The sequence below is a fragment of the Chrysochloris asiatica genome, unplaced genomic scaffold (assembly GCF_000296735.1).
Source record: "Chrysochloris asiatica unplaced genomic scaffold, ChrAsi1.0 scaffold00130, whole genome shotgun sequence".
NCBI lineage: Eukaryota > Metazoa > Chordata > Mammalia > Afrosoricida > Chrysochloridae > Chrysochloris > Chrysochloris asiatica.
The window spans coordinates 8,036,452-8,057,065 of NW_006408648.1; the positions used below are offsets into that span (position 1 = coordinate 8,036,452).

Here is a 20,614-nt window from a genome sequence, read left to right on the forward strand (position 1 = left end):
GTTTTAATTGGAAACTGTCTCTTTAAATTTCGAGGAGATCTGTGCGCATGCGTAGTAGAACCCTCCGAGGGTGGGGCTGGGGTGCCCACTAGCTTAGGTACCCCTATAGTCACCAGAATGGAGGTGCGCAGACAGCAAGGGACCAATGAACAGCTACCAAACGAGAAGAATGTCCACACCTTTACCTCAGTGGTTCTGCCAGGCGTCTGTGGCTGCTCCGATCCTTTCCCCACGTGGTCTCACCCAAGATGGCGGCTTCTGGAGCAGCCAAGCGTCCCGGACTAGAAAGCAATAGATTTCTTGCTTCTGCCACAAATTCCCCCAGTTGTGAGCCTTCCAATCTTCTAAGTATTCCTTTATATGTGGTTCAGAGTTCTGGGACCAGCCCCTGAGCCTGCTTGGTCAGGTATTCTGTGTTGTTGGCGCAGCTCTCTGCTATACGTCCACCCGATCCGCCATCTTGTTTGTTCTCTTCTGTATAAGATTTTTGAGGAGTGCTGGTGGGTTTGAACTGCTGACCTTGCAGTTCAAACTGAACTTGTAGTCTAGTGCTTATCCTATAGAACCACACCAAGACTTATTGTTGTTGTTGTTGTTAAGTGCCGTTGAGTCCATTCCAACCCATAGCGACCCTATATAGGGTTTCCAAGGAGCAGCTGGTGAGCTTGAACCACTGACCTTGCAGTTCAAATGACTTTGCAGTGTGACGCATTAGCCCACAGCACCACACTAGGACTCCTGGACATTCATCCCCTAAATTAGTATTTGCAGTTAATTTCCATCAGGAAGTCCCAGCCCCAGGCAACCATCAATCTGCCTTCCATCTCTATAGATTTATCTTTTTAAAAAATATTTCTTATGAATCAGTTATTTGATATGTAGTCTGTGGCGCTGTGCGCTAATGTGCTGGACTGTAAAGTCATTTTGAACCACAAAGTGGTTCAAGCTCACCAGCTGCTCCTCAGAAATCCTATACAGACTTGACAACACTTAACTACAACAACTTTATGTCTGTTTTTTTTTTCACATAGCATCATACTTTTTGAGGACCATCCATTGTAGTACGTGTCCTACACATGTAGCATTTCATTTCTAATTGCTGGGACAGTTGTTTGAACAGGACATGGGAACACTGAATGATTTAAAATCAGGAAAGGTGTGAGCCAGGGTTGTATTCTTTCACCATACTTATTCAATCTCTATGCTGAGCAAATAATTAGAGAAGCTGGATTATATGAAGAAAAATGTGTCATCAATATTGGAGGAAGACTCATTCTTCTTGGATCAACTATCAACACTCCTGGAAGCAGCAGTCAAGAAATCAAACGACTACTGCATTAGGCAAATCTGCTGAAGAAGACCTTTTTAAAGTGTTGAAGAGCAAAAATGCCAGTTTGTAAACTAAGGTATGCCTGACACAAGCCATAGTATTTTCAATAACCTCATATTGCATGTGAAAGCTGGACAGTGAATAAGGAAGACTGTAGAATAATTGATGCATTTGAATTATGGTGTTGGAGGAGAATATTGAAAGTACCAAAAGAACAGATCTGTGTTGGAAGAAGTGCAGCCAGAGTGCTCCTTGGAGGCCAGGATGGCCAGACTTTGTCTCTCATACTTTGGACATATTGTCAGGAGGGACCAGTCCCTGGAGAAGGATATCATGTTTGGTAAAGTGGAGGGTCGAATAAAAAGAGGAGGACCCCCAATGGCATAGATTGGCACAGTGGCAGCATCAATAGACTCAAATGTAACAATTGTGAGGTTAGGCCAGGATCAGCTAGTGTTTTGTTCTGTTGTGCATAGGGTCGTTATGAGTCAGTACCAACTCAATGGCACCTAAGCTAAGTTAACCATGAGTTAAGTGGTTCAAATCCACCAGTTGCTCCTTGGAAACCCTATAAAGGGTTGCTATGAGTTGGAACTGACTCAACGACACTTAACAACAACATATCTTCTTTGGTGAAATGTCTATGCAAATCTTTTGCCCATTTTAAAACTGGCTTCTTTGTCTATTACTGAGTTTTGTGAGTTCCTTATATATACATATACAAGTCTCTTTTCATAGATATGATTTGCAAGTATTTTCTCAGTGTTTGGATTTTTGAAAAATTTCTCAATTTTGTCTTTGGAGTACATTTATTTCCTTCTAAAGTGTGGCACTGTAGGATCAGCACTAGACTGCCAACTACAGGATCAGAAGTTCAAACCCACCAGCTGCTTCTTGGAAACCCTACACAGGGTCGCTATGAGTCAGAACCGACTCGATGGCACTTAACAATAACAGGAAAAGTTGCATAGTTTTAATTTTTCCATTTAGGTCTAAGATTGCATTTCCTTTTTTGTAAAAAATAATTTTATTGGGGTAAAATATATACAACAGAACTGCCCTTTTAATCAGTTTCAAGTGTACAATTGAATGACATTAATTACATTCACCGTGCTGTGCAACTAGTACTATTATCTATTTCTAAAAGTTTATTTCCTCAAAGAGAACCTCAGTACTCCTTAAGTAATAACTACCCACCCAACCCTTCCAGTCCCAGATAATTACTAATGAACTTTTACCTCCCCTTTGCCTTTAAATAGCTTGCAATTTCTATCCAAACTACTCACTTCTATTTTTAATTCTTGAAGATTAACAGAGATATAGTTGCCAAATCCGATGACCTTTCTTAATTTTGATCCACCATTACTTTTGTCAAACTCTTAAATAATTACAAAAACTTGATGGATAAAACGACAAGGAAATGACAAGGGAGACAGATCTGGTCTGGAGAATCTCTACAGTCATCATGTTCAAGGTGACTATTCACAGTGCCTTGACACAGAAGGTGCTTGGTACAGACTTGCTAATTGGTAAACGAGAAAGACCTTGTAGGTCAATTTTTGGGATTCAGATACAATCTTTGATAAGAGTACAGTACACTAAGAGGTCCAAAGTGAATTTCCTTCCTAGGCTCATGTGAACATATCTACACTTCTCAACAAGCCAGAGACTCTTGTGGATCCAACAGAAACAGAACTTTCAGGGTAACTCCAGAAGTATTGAGCTTCATAGGCTCAGCACGCATCTTGAGAACCAGGCTAGAGTCAAGAGTTGCTCCAAAGGGAAGGGGAGATGAGATTTACTCAATCAATACCAAGATTAGCTAAAACTTGGATAGATACGGAATTAGGTAAAGAAAGACTCAAGGTAAAGCCATGTTTCATTGTTGCTTAATATAGAAGGAACTTGGGCCAACAAAAAGAATAAAGCTGACAACGAGATGGACAGGAGAGAGATGGAAAGAATAATGATGAAGCAAGGTAACAAGCAGAGAAAGGATTCTTGTTCTTATAGGGAAACCAGTTTCTCTGCCGAGTTGCCACTAGGGAAGGAGGCAAGGTAAGGGTAGACTTTTCACATTTAACTTTTAAACTCTGGTATGTACTTAAATGTAAAACAACAAAAACAATGAATATGAGAGGGTTTCCAAAAATTTGTAGAAAATTTCATTATCGTCAATTCTATTTTTCTACAGACTTTTTGAAATCTCCTCGTATGTATTAATTTCATAATGGCAGAAAATTTTTTACACAAGATACATGGAAAATAAAAACCCAAACAACTGTTTAAGCCATATGATTTCCCTCTTCTGCTCTAGTTGCAGTAAGCATCTCTGTCTCTAGGTTAATTTTATTGCTTCAGCTAAACTATTTAACACCTGAAACGCAAAAGTTACTGTATATTTTGTATCTGTCCATAGCTCCTAACCTAGTGGCCACATGAAATGATTTCAATAAACATAAAACACATGAACTGCGAAGCATGCTACAGACGACATTAACATTATTAAAAGATGACTATTTTGATACATATGGGGATCTAGTAGATGATAAAGGTAGCATTGTATTTCAAATCAATAGGGGAAAAGATAAGTAATTCATTAAATAGCAGTGTTGGGGCAATTATATGGGCATCTGGAAAAAATTATGTTAGATTCACACCTCATACATCATATCAAAATATTTCTGTATAGGAAAACTCATGGGATGATTTTGTTACGTAATCTCAGATTAAAGAATACCTTTTTACATATGACACAAAAAACAGAAGCACAGAGAACATTACTGATCAATTTGACCACATTAAGAAATTCTTCTGCCTGGAAACAGTATCATAAGCAAAGTCAAGAGATAAATGACAAGAAAAAAAAAACTGCTGCAAGTGCAGCAGGCTGGTTGTGGTCCTTTTGGTCTCCGGCTGAAGCTCTGATCCTTGTGAGGCCTCAGCTAGACTTCTTCACTTTCCACCCACCTGTAGCTGCATCACTGAAACTCCGTCACCATGTTTGAGGTGAGTTTAGTACAGGGCTCCATCCTGAAGAAAGTGCTAGGGACACTCAAGGACCTCATCAGTGAGACCTGCTGAGACATCAGCTTGGACTGGGTGAAACCGCAGAATATGGATTCGTCCCACATCTCCCTTGTGCAGCTCACTCTACGATCAACACCTACTGCTGTGACTGCAACCTGGCCATGGCCATGAACTTCACCAGCATGTCCAAAATACTGAAATGTGCTGGCAATGAACACATCATTACACTTAAGGGCTGAAGATAATGCAGACACCTTGGCACTAGTATTTGAAGAACCAAACCAAGAAAAAGTTTCAGACTATGAAATGAAGTTAATGGATTTAGATGTTGAACAACATGGAATTCTAGAACAAGAGTATAGCTGTGTGGTAAAAATGCCTTCTGGTGAATTTGCACTATATGCTAAGATCTCAGTCATATTGGAGATGCTGTTGTCATTTGCAAAAGATGGAGTGAAATTTTCTGCAAGTGGAGAACTTGGAAATGGAAACATTAAATTGGCACAAACAAGTAATGTTGTTGATAAAGAGGAGGAGGCAGTTACCATAGAGATGAATGAATCAGTTCACCTAACTTTTGCACTTAGATACCTGAACTTCTTTACAAAACCTACAGTTACACTCAGTATGTCTGCTGACGTACCTACCCTTTGTTGTAAAGTATAAAATTGCTGATATGGCACACTTAAAGTACTATTTAGCTCCCAAGATTGAGGATGAAGACGTATCTTAGGCACACTTAAAATCCAAGAAAATTAACAAAGCTGTTTGAGAACTGTACTTAAGTCTTTCCATCACCAACTTTGTACCTCTAAATGCATATGTAGATATTTTCTGTAAATAGCCTAATTTTTTCTCTACTCTCTAAAATTTGTCTAAAAAATAAAAGTCCAAAGTCAAATCTACTCTTGTTAACCTAGAAATAGTTCTGCCTTATCTAGAAGTACTCAAGCTATTTTAATAAAAGAATCTTAGCTAAATACTGTTTTCTAATTGAGTATTTTCAATTTAAATAGTTACGTAAATTTCAATTGTCACAAGACTGCCTTCATTTGGATCACCACGGTTGTAAGTATCCTAGGGACTATTCAACTAAATCTACTCTTCCATGTAAATGTGTTTATTTTTCTGATTAGCAAGTCCGATAAAAATAAATTATGGAGATAGCAATAAATAAAAAATATTTCAAATACAATACAGTATAAACCTGTGATAGCTAGATAGATACTTTGGAGATTCATATGCCAAACTTATTTTGGTATTTCAACTTGAACTCCAGTAACGAATGTGGAAAAGAGAACAAATGACATTTTATCATTTTAGTCGGCAAAAATTAACAAGTTTGGTGTAATCAAAGCCCTATGGGTTTTATAAGACTAGCATTGTAACTATGGAATCTTTTACAAGTGATCTGGAAGTTTTTGATAGATTTGTGATAGGACCCAAGTAGTTTTTTGTAAAGTAATTTCTCTAGTTTTTGAGTATTCTTTGTTTGGGGCTCCCTTAAAGGATGGTAGTTAGATCCAACCAGAAAGTGGAAGGCCTGGCAGTTGATAAGGAGACTAGAAAGGACATTTTCAGTTGCTTTTCTACAAGGTTGCAAATTGACATGCTGTGTATTGAGAATTGCTTTATCATTGTCCTTTTTTTCCAGTTAATTTTTGGTTTTGGTAGCTTAAATAATTTCTCTGTTCTTGTGGTACTTGGACTGAATTTTTGTTATTGGACATTAAAACTCACTGCATCCTGTAGGTAACTACAATTTTGCTTATTATTGTGTGACTATGTAGAAAGAATTGGCTGCAAAGGGGCTGGATGGAACTTTTTAGGGTGACTGGAAACAGATCTAGATTGTGCACATGGTTCTAGGACAGAACACATTTGTTAAGATTCACTCAACTGTACATTATTGTATGTAAGTTAGCCTTTACTAAACCTGACTTTTAAACAGTTAAAATATATATATATAAATGGCAAGGTGGAAAAATATCTGCAACTCATCATTAGCCCAAGGACTAATTTCGGCAATAAAGAATTTTGATAGCAACCCAATAAAAAATAAGCAAAAGAAATACAGACATTTCACAAAACAAATGGCTTTTAAATGTAAGAAAGATACTGTTTCATTCATAATAAAATAAATATAAATCAAAACTTTGAGATACTATTTTTAAATTATAAGATTGAAAAAGATCAACAATTTTGATAACACTCTGTTGAGCACATAGGGAAATTAGGCACTCGTGTATCACTGATAGTTTACGTTGGTACAACCGTCATGAAAAATACTATGTATTGGCAAAATCCATTGCAAACTTAGAAGTTTTCAAGAGGGAGTTTAACTTAAGAGTTTATGGGGGAAGGTAGAGTCCCCACTGAACAGTTTACATCTTGTCTAGATGGGTCTGGTGAAAAGAGATGGGGATAAGATTCTTATGATTCAGTAGAGAGTAATTGTTACCACAACTAATTGCAATTGTCACAACTGTAAAGGTAGAAGTTTTGTAACAAAAACGGGGGTGGGCGGGTTAATCTTACAGTCCAGAAGCAGAGGACTCAAGGACCATCAAGGGAGAAGAGCACAAGTGGAATGTGGGACCCTATCCAGAGAAGCAGCTACACCAGAGATGGAAGCAGAGATGAGGACATGAAGAGAGGGAGCAGCTGAGGACTCTGGACTCATGGAAAGAGAAGGACTGAGTGCTGGCGGCCAGGAGGCAGACTTGTGCCCTTTGGTTGTTTAAATTATTCCTGAGTGTTTTTGTGTATATTCCCCCACCCCCCAAAAAAAGGGAATGTAAGCAAATAGCATTGAATGATGATACACAAAGGAGATTATAATCATTGCAATGAATTGATGGTGTAAAGCCGATGTTCTCCCATGTAAACTATCACTCAGTTCACAATATAATTTAAAAAAAAAAATCCATTCCAGTTAAGCAGTAAAGAACTGCTCAATTTGTATTAGCCACATTGGCTCTCTGTTCTTTCTCAAAGATGTCAAGCATATCCAGTTCAGGAGCGCTATGTATCATTTGCCTTTCCCCACCACCCCTGCAAGGCATATTAGTTTTTCCTTCATTTCCTTCAGACTGTTATTCAGATGTTACCTCCGATCTAAAACAGTAGCTCCACCTCCTCCATTATTATTTGTTTACCTTGCTTTTTCATCACACTTATTGTCTGACCCTATTTTATGTATTTATGTTCATTGTCTCTCCTCTCCAATCAGTCTGTAAACCTGGTAAAGGTGAGGACTTTATTGTATATACTGCTATATCTCTACACCCCAGAACAGTATAGCTTAACATGTAATATTCAAGAAGTACGTATCTTAATGAGCAAATCTCTATGGAGGACAATTTAGCAAGATTTATTAAGATTTGGTTACGAATCGGGCTGCGAACCTTAAGGTCAGCAGTTCGAAACTACCAGCCGCTCCGCGGGAGAAAGATGAGGCTTTCTACTCCCGTAAGGATTTACACCCTCGGAAACCCTGTACAGGGTCGCTCTGGGTCGGAACCGACTCGACGGCACTTAACAACAACAACAACAAAGTGCATATACCCTGCCTGGGTCAGCAATTTTTCTCTAGGCATTTATCCTGTAGATATTCTTTTAAAACAAATAGTGTAAAAGGTTATTTATTTATGATATTGCTTATAATGGCTTATAATGGTGAAAGGGGGAAACAATTAGAGTCAACTTTTCAAATAAATTATCTATATCTATACAATGGACTGGGGAGCACAGTGGTTCCATAGGATAAGCATAGGACTGCGAACCATAAGGTTGACTGTTTGAGCTCACCAGCTGCTCAGAAGGAGAAAGATGAGGCTTTCTGTTCCCACAAAAGATTTAAAGTCTTGGAAACCCTATACAAGATTGCTAAGTCAAAACCAACTCCATGACACTTAACAATACAATGGAATATTATGTAGATACAGAAGAATCTCTGTCTGAAATACTTTTGCTACTTTTGGCAAATATACAGATGAAATATGGCCATCTTAAGTCCCTAGTGATATAGCTATAAGAAGGACGCCTTTAATGGAGCTTTTAATGGTAAAGAGAATGGGGATGGGCAGGTAGAGTGAATAATTATTTTAAGTTTTATTTAATGAACATTAATTTCCTTGCAAAGAATATTTCCATCACTTAAATAATATTCTAGAAAAAAGAAAGATCTATTTATGTACAGATACCCTTAAGCAAAGGTTTAACAAGAATCTCTTTTTGTAGTTGCAAATTCATGAATTCTTCCTTAATTAAGAGTGGGTTTCCCTCCTATCCCCTCTGTATACAGGGTTGATAGGGACTGGCAACTTAGACATTGGCTACCTAAAATAGCCATGAAGTGGTTGGCTTACAAGTTTTCAAGAGGGAGTATAGTTTCAGAGTGTGCAGGGGAAGGTAGAATGCCTCTAAATAATTCTAATCTTGTCTAGGTGGGTCTGGTGAAAGGAGATAGGGATAAGATTCTTATGATTCAATAGTGAGTAACTGTTATCATGACTAATTGCGACTGTCACAATTGTAAATGTAGAAATTTTATAACAAAAACGGGGGAGTAGTTAATCTTACAGTCCAGAAACAGAGGACCCTAGGATCATCAAGGGAGAAGAGCAGGAGCAGAATGTGGAATCTTATCCAGAGAAGCAGCGACACCAGAGATAAAGGCAGAGACGAGGACATGGAGAGAGGGAGCAGCTGAGGACTCTACACTCATGGAAACAGAAAGGCTGTGTGCTGGTGGCCAGGAGTCAAGCTTGCAGAATATGCCCTTTGATAGTTTACTTGACTATATATTCCTTAGTGTTTTTGTGTAAATCTCCCCTCTGCACCCCCCCAAAAAAAGAGGGAATGGGATCAAATATTATTGAATGATGATGCACAGAGGAGATTGTAATCATTGCAATGAAACAATAAATGTAAAACTGACATTCTCTCATGTAAACTATTACTCAATTCACAATAAAATTTTTAAAAAAAATTCATAGAATTGTACACCAAAAAATCAATTTCACTATGTATAAATCTTTAAATATGAAAGAAATAACCAAAGATAATTTTTTTAAATGGGTTTCCCATTGTTCAAACAGACCTCTTGTCCATAGGAAGATATTCAGAGTTTGAGAATATCTTAGTACACAAGGGTGCTACAAAATTTCATGGAAAAATGAATTCTTCCTAAGAATAGATTTCCCATTTTTCAAACAAACTTCTTATTTATGGGATGGTATTCAGAATTCTATAATGTATTAATAGACAAGGGAATGAAAAGATAAGGGAATTTTTCCACGAACTTTTTGAAGCCCCCTCATATATTGCCTGATAATTGATGGGGCTGATCTCTTGCTGTCCATCAAATGGCATCTGCTTGCAGCTGCATGGCATTTTTCAAGGGTGCTCTATTCTCCAGAATGAATACATATAAAACAAGTTAAACACTTATAAAAATATAATGTATACAGGATAATTTCCTGATAAACATATATGCTTTTCAATCTTGCCAAACTGTAATGTGCCTTCTACTCTACAAATAAAACCTTTAATTTTTCTGTCTCTTTACTCATCGTTCCTCCCCATTTTTCCCAGTTTGTATCATCTGGAATCCTGTAGACTCTTATACCTAAATGCTACCATTTCAAGCACTAGGTAAAATCTCCCCTGACTATCCAATTGTAATCTAGGCTCTGAGCTTCTCTGGCCTATCGCTGTCTCTATCAAGCAGCTTTTGCTGTCATTTTAATTAGCTCTTCAATAATTTTCCAATTCGATTGGAGGCTCCTTAAAGACAGATCCCTGCACTGTTTTCTTTTCTTTCTCATGTACCCACATAGTAATGTTCTAAATGATCTGGTTTTGAAAAGCAATACAGTCAATCCAATTAGGACCCAACATGCACAGTTAGTGTTCTTTACGGATTTTGCTATAACCAATCTATATTCTTTGTATAAACATGGAATTTCTGTCAACCCAATAAATTCTGTGAGTGCTTAGTATCAGAACTCATCAGCTGACTCTGTGTCCCAGCCACAGGACTGTAGTTGTTCATCCTCTGGAAACTCAACTTCAATGTCATAAACAAAATTTGGATCATCCTTTTTCTTCTGATTTTTCTCAAAAAGTTCATCCATGATGCTCTTCCTTTTAGCAAGTTCCTTGTCATCTAGTTTGTTCAGGTCTTCCTCGGGATCAATGGTTCTTTCCTGTTGAATTTGTTCCATTGTTTCTGTCAAACTCTGCCCCTGCAAGTAACCTCGTAAAAAACAGAATAACTTCTCTAGTTGCCTCAGAGATACTTGTTCCAGGTAACTCTTGTGACGGGGGTTATTCTTTAGTTGCTCAGCAGCTCTGTTGCAGTCTAGGAGGGAGAAACACCCCAACAATTACATACTCCACATACCATAAACACCATTGACTATTAGTGCATCACACACTCCTGCACAACAGAACAAAACCTCCAAATCCTGAATCCTGAAGGCATTATCTGTCGTGATTGCCCAGTAGCTAAAAGGCTTTATTGGAATAAATTATATTGCTGAGCTATTCCTGTATAGTGAGCTTTCAGCTGAGCGCGGGGAAAAAAGGGATGTGTGTTTGACTTCCTTAACTTCAAATTACTGTGTGGAACTGTTAAGCACTTTCAATGGAGAATGTCTGAGAAGAAAAAGAGATAGTATAGCTTTTAGACAGTGGTACTGGTACTAATAAAATATGAATCATTATATATATATATATTCTTCCATATAAAATATATGGAATCCTGGTGTGGCACTGTGGGTTAATACGCTGGACTGCAAAGTTGGTTTGAACCATACAGGTCCGTAGTTCAAGCTCACCAGTTGCTCCTTGGAAACCCTATACAGGGTTGCTATGGGTCAGAATTGACTCAACGGCACTTAACAACAACAACATAAATATATGGAGTCCTGGTGTGACACTAGGATAAAGCACTGGATCACAAGGTCAGTTTGAAACACAAGGTCAGCAATTCAAATTTACCAACCGCTCCTTGGAAACCCAAACCCTATACAGGTTTGCTAAGTGTCGGGACCAACTCAATGGCTCTTAACAACATGTATGTGTGTGTGTGTGTGTGTGTGTGTGTATATATATATATACATACACACATACATACATATATACACACACACTTAAATTGTTGCTGTTGTTGCTAAGTACCGTGGAGTCGGTTCCGACTCATAGTGACCCTGCACAGGGTTTCCGAGGCTGTAAATCTTTATGGGAGCAGAATGCCTCATCTTTCTCCCATGGAACTGCTAGTAGTTTTGAACTGCTGACCTTGAGGTTGGCAGCCTGACTCGTAACCACTACGCTACCAGAGCTCCTTACACAATTATATACATACATATATAGATATACACACACACACACATATATACACACATACATATATACATTGTTGTTATTGTTGTTATTGTTGTTAAGTGCTGTCGAGTCGATTCTGACCCATAGCAACCCTGTATAGGGTTTTCGAGGAGCAGCTGGTGATCTTGAACCACTAACCTTGCAGTTCAAATGGCTTTGCAGTCTGGCACATTAACCCACAACATCTATCCATATATATATATATTTGAAGGGAGAAAAGGAAATTAACATTATGAAATAATACTGTCTCACTTAATCCACACAGCAGTCTTGAGAGGGTGGAATTATCAACCCCTTTTTACAAACTAGGAAACTGAAGCTCATTGAGAGTAAGTAAATTAGCAAGGGTCACACATGTAGCCCTTGGTAGCAATAATGATATGAATGAACCTGGGTCTGTCTGAGTCTTAAGGACATATTACTTCATTGCATGAGACTCAAATTCTTTTTATTAAGGGATTGACATAATACTTAAGATAGGAGGCAAGCTAAAACACAGGCTACCTGAAAACTTTGAAAAGTTTCGGACTGGCATGATCCGCTGCCGACTCTTTCCCTTGACTTCACCGTCATAGATTAGGATGATAGCTGGAGGCTGGAATCTAATTCCGCATTTCTTGGCAGTACACATCATTCCTATGTATACTGCAGGGAAAATCAGAGGAAATCTGATGAAAATGTGTTAGTCACATAATGACTTCCTGAAAACAAAATACAATTTCAGTTCCACTAGATGCTAGATAAAGCTCACACCCTGCCTCTCCCCACTTTGTCCCCTGCAGTTCTGGCTCTAGCCCAGTTCTCAAGATGCAGGCTCAGCCTATGAAGCCTAATACTTCTGGGGTGACCCTGAAAGTTATTTGGCCTAGGTTATCCTCAGTCTGTTGGATCCCTAAGAACCCCTGATTCATTGACACGGAAACCTGAGAAAACAGTTGTTTAGCCCTCTTAGTGTACTGTACTCTTACCCAAGATTGTATCTGAATCCCTAAGTGGGCCCAAAAACTGACCTAAAGGGTCTTTTTAATTTACAGTTAGTAGAGTTGTCAAATTTGTACCAAGCACCTTCCCTATCCAGGACTGCCAGTGATCACCTTAGATGCTATGTCCTTAGGGTTTACCAGACTAGCTCTGTCTCCATTGTCTTTTCCCAATCATTTAATCATCAGATTGTTTGTTTCCTGTAATTATTTATTTAATCATCTGTCATCCCTTCTCATCTTTAGGCTCCATGAGGATAGAAACTGTATTCATTTTTCACTACTACATCCCAGCAAAATACCTTGCATTAATTTAACTCAGTGCATTAATTTAATTCAATGCATAGGCCCCAGCGACAGTCCATCTTTAAGAATTCACAGTCAATGTTGTTGTTATTAAGCGCTGTTGAGTCATTTTCCACTCATAGTGACCCTGTAAAGGTTTCTGAGGAGTGGCTGGCAGGTCTGACCTGCTGACCTTGTGGTTTGGATTCCAGTGCTAATCCTACAACATCACACCAGGAGTCCACAGCCTAATAAAAAAGGCAGACCTAGTTAGGAATTGGTCTCTACATACATGAGACAATAATGTTTACACAGAGTCCTAGTGTGGTACTGTAGGATAAAGCACTGGACTGCAAAGTCAGTTTGAACCTCATTGTTGGCAGTTAAAACCCACCAGCAGCTCCTCGGAAACACAGCTTTAATGTTGTGCTTATTTGTCTCACTATATGCTATTTTAAGGAGCTCTGGTAGCGTAGTGGTTACGAATCGGGCTGCGAACCTTAAGGTCAGCAGTTCGAAACTACCAGCCGCTCCGCGGGAGAAAGATGAGGCTTTCTACTCCCGTAAGGATTTACACCCTCGGAAACCCTGTACAGGGTCGCTATGGGTCGGAACCGACTCGACGGCACTTAACAACAACAACAACATATGCTATTTTTAAAATTTCTCAATAGCACAGCTTTTGCAGGTTAATACTCTCAATTCCCTCTTCCTTTTGTACCCTCAACACCAAATATACTTCATTATTGGGACTGCTTTAGATGTGACTATAATATTCTCAGAAAGATTTACAAATATCAAGAAACCTTGAGGTGAAATGGCATAGAATGTTGATATTTTCATAAACTCAGTTCTGTTAAGAGAATCACTATAGGGCACACATGAGCTTATGCTTGCTTGAAATTCAAAAGGTCCACCTTTTCCCACCCATGCAGATCTTTACTTTAATCATAAATCTGTTCTCTCAGCAGTTCTGTGCATGGTTCAGGTTATCTATCACCTAAGCCCCTTACTCTATACAAAGGCTACTGGCTTAAAATAGAACCTGTTCCTTCTGGTCAGTTCCTAACTCCTCTTTTAGCATATCTAATCAAGGAGTCCTGGTGTGGCGCTGTGGGTTAATGCGCCAGACTGCAAAGTCATTTGAACTGCAAGGTGAGCAGTTCAAGTTCACCAGCTGCTCCTCGGAAACCCTATACAGGGTAGCTATGGGTTGAAACCGACTCCATGGCACTTAACCACAACAACAACAATCAAGTATAGATTACAAGCTCTCTGTAATCATCACACCCAAGTGGCTTTTGCCCCGGTGAATCCAGTAGCACCACAACATCTCTTACCGGCCTTTAACCATTTAAGACTCAGAAATTTCACTTCCTACGTCCTTTCACTCTGTCTTTTACAAAACCCCATACTTTTATGAGTCTGGAGCCATTGCAACAAATCCCACTTCTGATACAAAGTTTCAACAAAATGTGGCACCAGCCATTCCTCTCACAACCCTCTCTACTTTAATGGAGTTCAGTAATCCATTGCAATGGCTACACAGAATCCAAAGATAATGCTCACAGTGATGGAGTTTATTAGGGAAGTTTACAGGTTACAATTCGGGGTCAAAATGCTCAGGGCACAATTGTTCCAGTCAGCTGCTGATAAAGGCTCATAGAACACACCACTCCACTGTAAGTCTCCACTCAGCACTGGCTCCAGGGGTCAGCAAACCTAGCTCCCCCACTTCGTGCCTGAAGGCACTTCACTCTACAAGACAGCTTCCTGCTCAAAGTCACTCAGTTTTACTTGCTAGGAAGTCCACTACTCTGGTGTATGCTCTAGTTCCTGATTCTGCTGCTATTGCTCCTCTGGTGCCACAGTTTCCTGCCCCTAGGTTGAGGAGTCGAATGTACAGGAATCTTGAACATGCTCCATTCCTGACTCTTCTTCTTTGATTGTAGTGAGATTTCCCCTCTCTGGCTTCTGCGATGGTTCATTTTAGACCTATGCTACAATTTCAAGTTTTTACAGTTATAATTAACTCTGCTAACATCCATAGAAGAATCATGTCATCCTATCAGTATTTGGTGGGAGTTTACAAACTATGGTTAGAAGAATCATTAGATAATTTATTCACTACACCTCAGTTTAAAATATACTTAAATAAGAGTAATTCATATATGTTCATTGTAGAAAATCTGGGAGAGTGGAGAGATGTGGAAGAAAACATATATAAAACAATTACCCTTAACTCCTTCCAGTCTTTTTCTATGCATATAGTTTTATTTATTTAAATTATCATATGTCTTTTATATTATATATAGTATTTCCTACCTTTTAAATTTAACAATCTATGTGATTATTGTCATCAAAAAACTTACTAACATGCAATTTTTTTACATGATTATGTCCTGGTTTGGCACAGTAGGATAAGTACTGGACTGCTAACGGAAAGGGTGACAGTTCAAACCCACAAACCACTCCTCGGAAACCCTATACAGGGTTGCTATGAGTCAGGACCAACTCAATTGTACTTAACAAAAACAATCATCCCACCACTCATCTACCAGTTTTGTCATACTGTGATGGTTTGTGTGTTGTGATGCTGTAAGCTAGGCCACTGGTATTTTAAATACCAGCAGGGTCAACCAGGGTGGACAGATTTCAGCAGAGCCTCCAGACTAAGACAGACTAAGAAGTAGAAAAAGCAGACCACTTCTGAATGATTGTTGTTGTTGTTATTTTAAGTGCCATAGCGTAGTGGTTACGAATCGGGCTGTGAACCGCAAGGTCAGCAGTTCGAAACTACCAGCGGTTCCGCGGGAGAAAGATGAGGCATTCTGCTCCCGTAAAGATTAACAGCCTCGGAAACCCTGTGCAGGGTCGCTATGAGTCGGAACCGACTCCACGGCACATAACAACAACAACAAACAAGTCAATTCCGACTCATAGTGACCCTGTACACGGTTTCCAATGGTGGATTTGAGCCAATGACCTGTGGTGCACAATTCTACAACACCATGCAAGGAGTCCACTGAAAACCTTATGAAAAGCAGCAGAACTTGTCAGATGTAGTGCTGAAAGACAACCTCTCAGGTTGGAAGATACTCAAAATGTCACGGGGGAAAATCTGTCTCCTCAAAGTATATTTGACTTTAATGATGTGGATGGAGCAAAACTTTTGGGACCTTCATATGATGATGAGACACAACTGAAAATAAGAAGAAACAGCTGCAAATATCCATTAATAATCGGAATGCAGAATATATAAAGTATGATTCTTGGAAAATTGAAAGTTGCCAAAACTGAATGGAATGCATAAAGATCCTAGGCATTAGTGACCTAAAATAGACTGGTATTTGCCATTTTGAATTAGACAATCATAGGGTTACTAAGCTAAGAATAACAAAATGAACAGGAATGGCTCGTATTCATAATCAAAAAGATCATTTCAAGATCTGTTTTGAAGTACAATTCGGTCTGTGATAGGATAATATCTATATACCTACAAGGAAGACCAGGCACCCTGCTAGTACAGTGGGTTATGAGTTGGATGCTAACCAAAAGGTCAGTAGTTTGAATGCACCAGCCACTCCATAGGAGAAAGATGAGGATTGTTGCTCCCATAAAAATTTACAGCCCTGGGAACCCTATATAGGGTTGCTATGAGTCGGAATTGACTCTACGGCACACGACCATTGCTACCACCACAAGGAAGACCAGTCAGTAAACTATTATTCAAATGTATGCACCCACCACTAAAGCCAATAATGATGAAATTAAAGATTTCTACCAACTTCTTCAGTCTGAAATTTGATCAAATATGCAGTCAAGATGCATTGATAATTACTGGTAATTGGGATGCAAAGTTTGGTAACAAAGAGAAAGGATCAGTGGTTGTAACATATGGTCTTGGTGACAGAATCTATACTGGAGATCCCATAATAGAATTATGTAAGACTAATGGCTTATTCAAGGAGCTCTGGTAGCATAGTGGTGACGAATTGGGGTGCTAATCTCATTGTCAGCAGTTTGAAACTAGCAGCTATTCAGCAGGAGAAAGATGAGGCTTTCTGTTCCCTTAAACATTTACAGCCTTGGAAACCCTGTACAGGGTCACTATGAGTTGGAATCGACTCCACAGCACATAACAACAACAACAATGGCTTATTCATTGCAATACCTTTTTTCAAAAACATAAACAGTGACTATACATCTGGACCTTACCAAATGGAATACACAGAAATCAAACTGACTACACTGTGGGAAGAGACAATGGAGAAACTCAATATCATCAGCCAAAACAAGACCAGAGGCAGATTGTGGAACAGGCCATCAACTGCTCATATGCAAGGTCAGGATGAAGTTGAAGAAAATTACAAGTTCAGGAGAGCCTGAATATGACCTTGAATATATCCAGCTTATATTTAAAGAGCATCTCAAGTACAGATATGATGCATTAGACACCAATGACTGAAGACAAAGGTAGTTGTGGGATGACATCATGAACATCAGACAGAAAAAAAGCAAAAAGTCATTAAAAAGACAAGAAAGAAAGAAAAAAGAGACTAAAATGGATGTCAGAAGAAAGTCTGAAAGTTGCTCTTGAACACAGAGAAGCTAAAGCGACTGGGAGAACCGAAGTAAAACAGCTGAAAAGAAAATTTCAAAGAGTAGCTCTAGAAGACAATGTAAAGTATTATAATGCAATGTACTGAGACCCCCAAGTTAGAAAACTAAAAGGGAAGAAGACACTCAATATTTCTCAAACTGAAAGAACTGAAGAAAAAAATCCAAGCCTCGAATTGCAATATTGAAGGATTACATGATAAGCAAAATGTTGAATGATGCAGGAAGCATCAAAAGATGATAGAAGAGTCACTGCACCAAAAAGAACAGCCATTTCAGGTGGTAGCATATGATCAAGAATTGATGGTGTTGAAAGAAAAAGTTCATGATGCAATGAAGGCATTGGCAAAAAACAAGCTCTAGGAATTGACGGAATACAAATTGAAATGTTTCAACAAATTGATGCAGCTTTGGAAGATAGCTACCTAGCCAACGGATTGGAAGAGATCCATATTTGTGCCTATTCCAAAGAAAGGCGGCCCAATGGAATGTGGAAATCATTGAACTATCATTAATATCACATGCAAGTAAAAATATGTTAAAGATAATTCAAAAATGGTTGCAGCAGTACACTGACACAAAGATGACAGAAATTCAAGCCAAATTCAGAAGAAGACATGGGATGAAGGATATCATTGCTGATATCAGATGGATCTTGGCTGAAAACAGAGAACATCAGAAAGATATTGTGCTTTATTGACTGTGCAAAGGCATTCAAATGTGTGGATCTTAACAAACTATGGATTTCGTTGCAAAAAATGGGCATTCCAGAACACTTGATTGTGCTCCCAAGAAATGTGTACATAGACCAAGAGGTAGTCATTCAAACAGAACAAGAGGATAGTGAATAGTTTAAAATCAGAAAAGATGTAACTCAATCTGTATGAGCAAATGATCTGAAAAACTGGATTATATGAAGAACATGGCATCAGTCTTCGAGGAATATGTCGAAGATACAACCTTGCTTGCTGGAAGCAAGGGAACTTGAAGTACTTACTGATGAAGATCAAAGAATGCAGCTGTCAGTGTGATTACAACTCAATGTAAAGAAAATGAAAATCCTCACAACTGGATCAGTAAATAACATCATAATAAATGAAGAAAAGATCAAAGTTGTCAAAGACTTCATTTTACTTGAAGCCACAATCTACGCTCAAGTAAAACAGTAGTCAAGAAACCAAAGGACTATTGCAATAAGCAAATCTCTTGCAAAATACCTCTTTAAAGTGTTCAAGAGCAAAGAAGTCAATTTGAGGATTAAGGTGCACTTGACCCAGGCCATGATATTTTCAATTGCCTCCTATGCATATGAAAGTTGGACAATTAGTAAAGAAGACTGTAGAAAAATCTATGAATTTGAATTATAGTGTTGGAGAAGATTTTTGAAAATACCATGGACTGAGCAAAAGAACAAACAAATCTGTTTTGGAAGAAATACAGCCAGATTACTCTTTAGAAGTAACAATGGCAAGACTTTGTCTCTACTACTTTGTATATGTTGTCAGGAAGGGTCAGTGCCTGGAAATGGATATCATGCTTAGTAAAGTATCGGATGGTCAGTGTCTTAGACTGGGTTTTTTAGAGAAGCAAATTCACTGAAGTTAATATATATGTGTATATAAAGTTACCAAGGAAATGGCTCACAGAGATACATAGATAGGCAAGTCCCAAGTCTATGGTCAGATGAACCAAGAGTGGTAGGTCAGATGGCAGGCAGGCAGGTAACAGACCACCAGGCTACTGACTCAAGTCCAAGTTCAAACTGACCTTATAGTTCAGTGCATTAACTCACAGCACAATACCAGGACTCCTGTATAGGGTTGTTGTTGTTGTTAAGTGCCATCAAGTCAGTTCTGACACATAGCGACCCTTTATAGGGTTTCCAAGGAGCAGCTAGTGAGCTTGAACTGCCATCTTTGCAGTTCAAATGCTTTGCAGTCTGGCGCATTAACCCACAGTGCCAAATTTTCACCTTATTAAATTTGCTTTTTCAAAATACTGGGCTCTGTTTCTGATCTGATCCAGTTATCCTATCCACCCATCCATCCCACTAAGATTTTGTTAATATACTTTCTAGGAGAAACAATTTCAACTCCAAAAACTTAAGCAAATGTATGTACTTATGATCGTCCTAAAATTGGTGCTCAATACTGCAAGGGAATACGGTGGCTCCATACTGGACTGCGAACCACTAGATCCGCACTTCAAGCACTCCAGCCTCTCTGCGGGAGAAAGATGAGGCTTTCTGCTCCTGGCTTCCCTTGGGAACCCTATGCAGGATTGCTGAGCAAGGGCACTTAGCAATGCAGGTTTTTCTTTTCTTTGTTTTTACTACAGATGTTTTATTTATTTTTTATTTTTTTTATTCTTACTGAAGTACTATTTGCAGTTTGTTTAAAACACAAAATAATTTTATGAGGATTGTAACAGAAAACTCCTCTCCTTTGCCCTACCCTCTCTCCATAGGCATTCCGTTTAAATTCTTTTAGGCATTTCTCCCCAAAATTTATCTCCACATTTTTCCATAATATGCCTAGTCTGCTATCTTTGGCTCTAATTATTATCTTTTGACAGACACTCTCTTTCCTCTAGGACATTAGTCCAGCAGCTTTCTGTTCCTGGATGTTCTTCTCTAGGACTGGTTACAAGTTCAATTCAATTAATGAAGATGGACCATACATTTACTTACTTAACCATTCTTTCTGGATATTGCTACTTTTCTCCCCAACGATCAGTGACTACCATAATCTTGCTAAGCATTCCCACAGCACCAGTAAGTGTGCTTTCGCCAGTGAAATCCGAAAGTGGACATCATTCCCCTACTCAGAAGACTTTCCTCCTCCATGATCTCTCCTAGTACAAGGCTGACTTGCTAACCCTCAGAGAAGTAGAGAAAATGCATCTCTTGTAGTAAACGTCTAAAAAGCTGACAGGGTTGTTTCCACCCAACTACGATAGTGAAGAAGACTTAAAA

The 20,614-nt window shown here is 38.8% G+C and overlaps 2 protein-coding genes and 1 pseudogene across 2 annotated transcripts in view; 2 read left to right on the plus strand and 1 right to left on the minus strand.

Moving 5' to 3' along the window:
• Nucleotides 1-4,330: 4,330 nt before the first annotated feature.
• On the plus strand, nt 4,331-5,093 carry LOC102840242 (annotated as a pseudogene).
• Nucleotides 5,094-10,338: 5,245 nt separating this feature from the next.
• On the minus strand, nt 10,339-12,459 carry CEP19 (centrosomal protein 19kDa). Its single transcript, XM_006869396.1, has 2 exons — nt 12,260-12,459; nt 10,339-10,727 (listed from the first exon to the last, which is right to left on the minus strand). Exons 1-2 carry the CDS (start codon nt 12,387-12,389, stop codon nt 10,366-10,368), a joined length of 492 nt encoding a protein of 163 aa, XP_006869458.1. The 5' UTR covers nt 12,390-12,459; the 3' UTR covers nt 10,339-10,365.
• A 4,912-nt stretch (nt 12,460-17,371) lies between these two features.
• PIGX (phosphatidylinositol glycan anchor biosynthesis, class X) overlaps nt 17,372-20,614 on the plus strand; it is a 39,943-nt gene continuing 36,700 nt past the window's right edge. Inside the window, exon 1 of the mRNA XM_006869439.1 lies at nt 17,372-17,454. Within this exon, the coding sequence (XP_006869501.1) occupies nt 17,372-17,454 (83 nt within the window). The remainder of the gene's footprint in view (nt 17,455-20,614) is intronic.

What these genes read in the sequence shown, in the direction of transcription:
- CEP19 (XM_006869396.1), bottom strand. Translation starts at nt 12,389, where the DNA reads ATGATGTGTACTGCCAAGAAATGCGGAATTAGATTCCAGCCTCCAGCT. An exon ending in AAACTTTTCAAAGTTTTCAG is followed by an intron (nt 10,728 to 12,259) that starts GTAGCCTGTGTT and finishes TCTCCCTCCTAG; the next exon opens with ACTGCAACAGAGCTGCTGAG.